The 7,390-nt window shown below is 37.4% G+C and overlaps 1 protein-coding gene across 1 annotated transcript in view; it reads left to right on the top strand.

Annotated features, from left to right (window-relative positions):
* Nucleotides 1-7,390, top strand: part of LUZP2 (leucine zipper protein 2) — a gene marked incomplete at its 3' end in the record, with an annotated part of 243,185 nt that overhangs the window by 161,571 nt on the left and 74,224 nt on the right. Inside the window, exon 6 of the mRNA XM_010858468.1 lies at nucleotides 2,368-2,430. Within this exon, the coding sequence (XP_010856770.1) occupies nucleotides 2,368-2,430 (63 nt within the window). The remainder of the gene's footprint in view (nucleotides 1-2,367; nucleotides 2,431-7,390) is intronic.

The raw sequence follows: 7,390 nt of genomic DNA, 5'->3' as shown, positions 1-7,390 counted from the left end.
CAAAAATAAACAAATGGGACCTAATTAAACTTAAAAGCTTCTGCACAACAAAGGAAACTATTAGCAAGGTGAAAAGGCAGCCTTCAGAATGGGAGAAAATAATAGCAAATGAAGCAACGGACAAACAACTAATCTCAAAAATATACAAGCAACTCCTACAGCTCAACTCCAGAAAAATAAATGACCCAATCAAAAAATGGGCCAAAGAACTAAATAGACATTTCTCCAAAGAAGACATACAGATGGCTAACAAACACATGAAAAGATGCTCAACATCACTCATTATCAGAGAAATGCAAATCAAAACCACTATGAGGTACCATTTCACGCCAGTCAGAATGGCTGCGATCCAAAAGTCTACAAGCAATAAATGCTGGAGAGGGTGTGGAGAAAAGGGAACTCTCTTACACTGTTGGTGGGAATGCAAACTAGTACAGCCACTATGGAGAACAGTGTGGAGATTCCTTAAAAAACTGGAAATAGAACTGCCTTATGATCCAGCAATCCCACTGCTGGGCATACACACTGAGGAAACCAGAAGGGAAAGAGACACGTGTCCCCCAATGTTCATCGCAGCACTGTTTATAATAGCCAGGACATGGAAGCAACCTAGATGCCCATCAGCAGATGAATGGATAAGAAAGCGGTGGTACATATACACAATGGAGCATGACTCAGCCATTAAAAAGAATACATTTGAATCAGTTCTAATGAGGTGGATGAAACTCGAGCCTATTATACAGAGTGAAGTAAGCCAGAAAGAAAAACACCAATACAGTATACTAACGCATATATGGAATTTAGAAAGATGGTAACAATAACCCTGTGTACGAGACAGCAAAAGAGACACCGATGTATAGATCAGTCTTATGGACTCTGTGGGAGAGGGAGAGGGTGGGGATATTTGGGAGAATAGCATTGAAACATGTATAATATCATGTATGAAACGAGTTGCCAGTCCAGGTTCGATGCACGGTACTGGATGCTTGGGGCTGGTGCACTGGGACGACCCAGAGGGAGGGGAGGGGAGGGAGGAGGGAGGAGGGTTCAGGATGGGGAATGCAGGTATACTTGTGGTGGATTCATTTTGATATTTGGCAAAACTAATACAATATTGTAAAGTTTAAAAATAAAATAAAATAAAATAACAAAAACCTTAATCTGTGTTTTGCTGTATGATGAGTACAGATATTTGCAAAAAAAAAAAAAACAAAACAAAAAACCCATTACTAAATGAATCAAGATAATTCCTCACTTGTATAAAAAAATTCATGGTATTTAAATTTGAAATAAGTTTTTTAGAGTTTCAACTCATACTTGAAGAGGAAAAGTTAGACAAAGGATTCTTTCCAACTGAGGGAGCTATAACCACTCTGCATAACAGGAAAATAAAATAGGAAATTATGTTCGTAATCAGGTGGGAATTGTGTGTGAAGAAGTCTTAAATTTGATGTATTCGTTCATTGAGTTATTCATTCACACTGCATAAATTTAGTTCAATTTCCTTATGATGCTCATCAAATTGACTCTCTTTAGAGTAGTTATGTATGAGATATATTTTCCATTACATTGTTTGCTACTGTAGAGACAGTATAAAGTCTAAATCCTGTGAGTTTTTACAGAGTTTTCTGCTCTCTTTTATCCTTCCTGTCTAAAAGAAGAGAAGGTACTCAGTTATGGGACAAAGAAAAGCCCGAGTGTCACGAGGGAGATGTAGCTGACACATTCTAAGGGTTTAGATTCAGATGGCTAACACTGTGCCTCCATTTCTGAAGTAACAAACATTTGTCTATGACTCTAGGTCACGTCCAGCAGACAGAGTACTCTTATGAGGCCTGGAAGAAGAAATGGTTTCTGAGCATCAAAATGCCCTTTGCATGCAATGCACAGGTGTCAGAAACAGGAGAACTCTAAAACCATATTGTTTAAAGGAAATTCAGACCCTAGTGCATCTGTGACTCTATTAAACTAGACTCCAAGTTGATGCGCATCCAGCTGATGGTAGAAGTAAATGCTTGCTGTTTAGAGGGAGCTTTCAGAAACTAGTATCAATTACAAATTTGAAACCAAAATTATTTTAGAAAACAGCATAGATAAATAACAATAAACAGATTTAAATGTAAGACCAAAGAAAGTTCCATATTTTCTAATAACTGTGTTAATGCCAATACATCAAATCCATCAATTTTTGTTGAATAAAAAAACAATCTTTTATAGTACAGATTCTACTCAATTTATGAAAATCAGCTACATCTCATATCATGAAGGACTTATCTGTGAACAAACCAGAAGCACTGCTGACATAATTTAAATAAATTGTTAATATTTTATAACTTCTTAAAAATAAATGTATGTTTCTTTCCTCAGAATAAAAGCTTGAAACACAAACTGTTGTTTGGAAACAAGCTATGTGGCCTACATGCAGAAGAGGTGAGTATGTTTTCCTTTCTTAAAGCTTCAAGTGAATAGAAACAGTATTAGTGCCAGATGTTTTTTTTAACCCAAGACATCTGGTGACTCTGTTCCCTTAAAAATAACTGCAAACATTGGAATAAGAAAATAAAAACACATTTCAAACTTTTAGGTATTTTGGATGTTTTAACATTTCATCACCAAATAGAAAAAATGTTAAGCCACTGAAGTGTTACTTTCCTAAATGATATTCTGGATTCCTTCTTTAACTGGATTATTAAGAGTTGCTTACTAGCAAACACCTGCAAGTCCATGAAGTTTTCACTTCTGGTACCCTCTATGTGGTGATAGAGAATCCTCCTGCCAGTGCATGAGAGGCGGGTTCAATCCCTGGATCTAAAAGATCCCCTGGAGAAGGGAATGACAACCCATTCCATTGTTCTTGCTTGGGGAATGCCACGGACAGTGGAACCTGGCAGCCTACTGTCCATGGGGTCACAAAGAGTGGACATGACTTAGGACTAAACAACAACATCAACAATGTGATGTCTGTACCTGTTGGAGACTAGAGTGGCAAAATGAGGATTCTAGGACTGAACATAAAATGAAAGAAACAAATAAATTCACTGGTTCTATTAGATGGACAAAAATATTGTCTCATACAATATTGCCCCCTAAGTGGGGGAAAACGTCATTCTGTTTAATTCAGGTTTAATTACAATCCATTTTTTCTTTTCCTGATCTTCAAAATGAAATCTGTAATGCAGAAATATAGCTCACAGTCAGTAATCCTTAGTGACAGTAAAGAGAGAGTAGAAATAGTGTCATAGTAGAGTGATACTTCAAGGAGAGGAGACTGCACTTAATGTGTTAAGTTGGAGCCTCAAAGGAGCATACAAAAAGACTAGTTGTGCAAAAATAATAATAATAATAATGGAAAAGCCTGCGAATGATAAGGCCCAGGCATGTTAGTCTTCAGTGAAAACCAATACTTGTGAAAGGAAGGGGGAAAGAGACAGGTTTAGGTAGAAGAAAAACAGTCTAACACAAGTTTATCCCTTTCCCCATAGCAGATTAGAAGCAAGGCACAGAGCTGGTGAACAACTTCTACCGTCTCCTAAATATGGAGCCACCTCTTAATTCCAAAAGCTGTTTCCTGATATTATCACCTTCTAGCAGAAGGAACAGGAAATATTACCTTGTGACTCATAAACATTGATCTTTAGGAGTCTATCTAGAAAGTAATGGCACGTATGTCCTTGTATCCTATTTGCCAGAACTAGGTCACAAGCCTAGCTAGCTTGTAGGAACCTGGAAAAGGCCATTAGGTTGGTGTTCATGTGCTAACTTGTAGGAACCTGGAAAAGGCCATTAGGTTGGTGTTCGTGTGCTCATGCAGAATTTGGGATTTTTTAATTAAAGAAGGTGAGAATACTCCTTGGTGGACATGTATAAGTCACTATTGAGAGTCTAGCATGCAATATGATTATCCACTTATAATGTCTTTACAATAATATTATATATGAAATGAATAGAGCTGTTAAATACATTGAAATTGAAAGATTGATGCCCCATAAATGAGAAATAAAACTGAATGGCATATAGATATGAGCCTGTATATTTTATTTTCTCCACTGTATTTTTCTATTTGGATATCAATAGACTCCCATATTGTTTATATTTGCTAAGTTTCTAGACATATGGCACACCAAGTGTGCAGTTTTTGAATATTACCTTTAAGAGGGTAAGCAAGTGGAGCTGTTTTGAATAAGGACCATCTGAATTGAAGCTATATTCTGTGACAATTTACATGTTCCCAGAGTTCACACAGCACCCACGTACATGTAAAAGAGGTGGCCCTAGGAGAAGGGGTGTGTGGTGTTTAGAAACAAACAGAAGAATGAAAACCAACAATGACGACCTGGGTCTACCTATAGTTTTTAGCCCCTTAGTTCAAGAAAGACTCATATATTGTCTTCATCTTAGCTTCTTAGAGGACGTATTATTTCTGTATTCTTATTTATGAATTCCTAGAGGTTTCATTTTCTTAATTCAGCAGATCAATTCAGTTGGCTCCTGAAAGGAATGTCTGTGAAAAATTGTTTCTAATATTTGAACCTTTCAAGGGTGTGCCATTTACAACATTTTCAAGATTCTACTCTAATGATGCTCCCACCATTAAATGATGAGTTACTAATTATAACACCATCATAACACAGTCCCCCATTTTGCCAGCTAAAATACTTTGCATGGTTGGAAACACTCTGAATATAAAAGTAAACTGAATAACAGTTGCAGTTTGATAACTGAGAGACTCATAAGCATTCAGTGAATGCTTAGAAAAGCACAATATTTCAAAAATATAAGTGGGATTTACTTATTAAAGATGATTTTCATATCAGCACTGTTTACTAGGATATAGTAATTCCATGAGGATCATGTAATTTACTAGGCACTATAACCAGCTACTTTTATTTTTTGGTTTTTCAATAGGCTTTATTTTTTAGAGACGTTTTAGGTTCATAGCATAATTGAGCAGAAAGTTCAGAGTTCCCATATACACCTGCCCCCACACATAACCACCATTATCAACATCCTCCACCCGAATGGTAAATCTTTTAGAATCAATGAAACTACACTGATGCGTGATTATCATCCAGAGTCCCTGGTTTAGTTTAGGGTTCATTCTTGGTGGTGTACATTCTATAGATTTTGACAAATATATGACATATATCCACCCTTACAGTATCATATAGAAAAGTTTCACTGACTTCATCTGTGGTTTAAGAAGCCCTTCCGGTAATTCTTATGTACATTAAAATTTAACAACCATTTCATTACTAAATTTTAAACCTAAGTTGAAAAACATAGTCAAGAAATGAAGACTGTATTAAATCCTGCATCTAAACTGAAAGTGTACTGGATTTATCCTATTCTCTTATTTTATTGAAGTATAATTGATTTTTATTAGTTTCAGGTGTATAACAGGCATTCAGCATTTTATATTTTATTTAATAATGGCTATGTTTGCTTGTGCTATACAACATATCCTTGATACTTAATTTATTTTATACATGATAGCATGTATATCTTAATCCTATATACCTGCCTTGCCCCTCCGCATCACCCCTTCCCTGTTGGGAACCGCTGGTTTGTCCTCTATACCTGTGAGTCTGTTTGTTTTTTTTTTTAGATTTATTTTGTTTTATGTTTTTTTGGTTCCACATGTAACAGGTAACATAGAGTATTTGTCTTTCTCTGTCTGACTTTCATTATATATATTTATACCAATATCCTTTTTATCCATTCATCTTTGATGGACACTTAGGTTGCTTCCATATCTTGGCTATTGAAGCAATGCTGCTATGAACATTTAGGAAGATGTATCTTTTTGAATTAGTGTTCTTACTCATTTGAGTAACTCCCATACTGTTTTCTGTAGTGAGGCAGTGGCAACCCACGCCAGTACTCTTGCCTGGAAAATCCCATGGACGGAGGAGCCTGGTGGGCTACAGTCCATGGGGTTGCTAGGAGTCAGACACGACTGAGAGACTTCACTTTCACTTTTCATTTTCATGCATTGGAGAAGGAAATGGAAACCCACTCCAGTGTTCTTGCCTGGTGAATCCCAGGGACAGGGGAGCCTGGTGGGCTGCCGTCTATGGGGTCACACAGAGTCGGACACAACTGAAGCGACTTAGCAGTAGCAGCAGCAGCACCAACTTAAAGCACCAGCAACAGTATACTTGGGTTCTTTTTTCTCCACATCCTTAACAACATTTGTTACTTGTAGACTTTTTGATGATAGCCATTCTGACAGATGTGAGGTGGTATCTGTTTATGGTTTTGATTTGCATGTTCTTGATTATTAGCAACGTTAAGCATCGTTTCACGTCTTATAGTTTCATGGATGGTTTCTTTTGCTGTGCAAAACTTCTTCAGTTTAATTAGGTCCCATTTGTTTATTTTTACTTTTGTTTCTTTTCTTTTGGAGACAGATCCAAAAAACATTGCAATGAATTATGTCCTGCGTATTTTCCTCCAAAAGTTTTACAGTATTTGATCTTACATTTAGGTCTTTAATTCTTCTTGGTTTAGTTTTGTATATGGTGTTACAGAATGTTCAACTTAATATTTCACATGTAGCTGTTTTGGTGAGCTAAAACAAAAATTGAATTTTATTGAGGTATAGTTTTCATAGAATTAATCCCATTTATCTATATACTTTGAGGGTTTGACCAATATTCAAGTTAAGGGCTTCCTTCATAGCTCAGTGGTAGAGAACCTGCCTGCAATACAATGAGTTCAGTCCCTGAGTCGGGAAGATCCCCTGGAGAAGGAAATAGCAACCCACTCCAGTGCTCTTGCCTGGAGATCCCATGGACAGAGGAGTCTGGTGGGCTGCCATCTGTGGGGTTGCACAGAGTCGGATATGACTGAAGTGACTTAGCAGCAGCAGCCAGTATTCTTGCCTGGGAAATCCCTTGGGCAGAGAAGCCTGGCGGGCTAGAGTCCACGGGGTCATAAAAGAGTCAGACAAGACTTAGTGACTAAACAGCAAAAACAACTAAACCTCCCACTTGATATTTTATAATCTCTACCATCAACCCCCCAGCCCATGTCAACTAGTAACCTGATTTACAACCTAGTCTTTTGTCTTTTCTAGGATATCATATATATGGTAATTTACAAAATAAAGCTTTTTTTGTGAATACATAGTATAAGACCTTAGAAATCCACCCATATTGTTACATATTTCAGATTTTATTTAAAACATCAGATCAGATCAGTCGCTCAGTCGTGTCCAACTCTTTGTGACCCCATGAATCGCAGCACACCAGGCCTCCCTGTCCATCACCAACTCCCGGAGTTCACTCAGACTCACGTCCATCGAGTCAGTAATGCCATCCAGCCATCTTATCCTCTGTTGTCCCCTTCTCCTCTTGCCCCCAATCCCTCCCAGCATCAGAGTCTTTTC

Source organism: Bison bison, unplaced genomic scaffold (genome assembly GCF_000754665.1).
Source record: "Bison bison bison isolate TAMUID 2011002044 unplaced genomic scaffold, Bison_UMD1.0 scf7180017864388, whole genome shotgun sequence".
NCBI lineage: Eukaryota > Metazoa > Chordata > Mammalia > Artiodactyla > Bovidae > Bison > Bison bison.
This window is presented reverse-complemented; position numbering and strand designations above follow the sequence as displayed.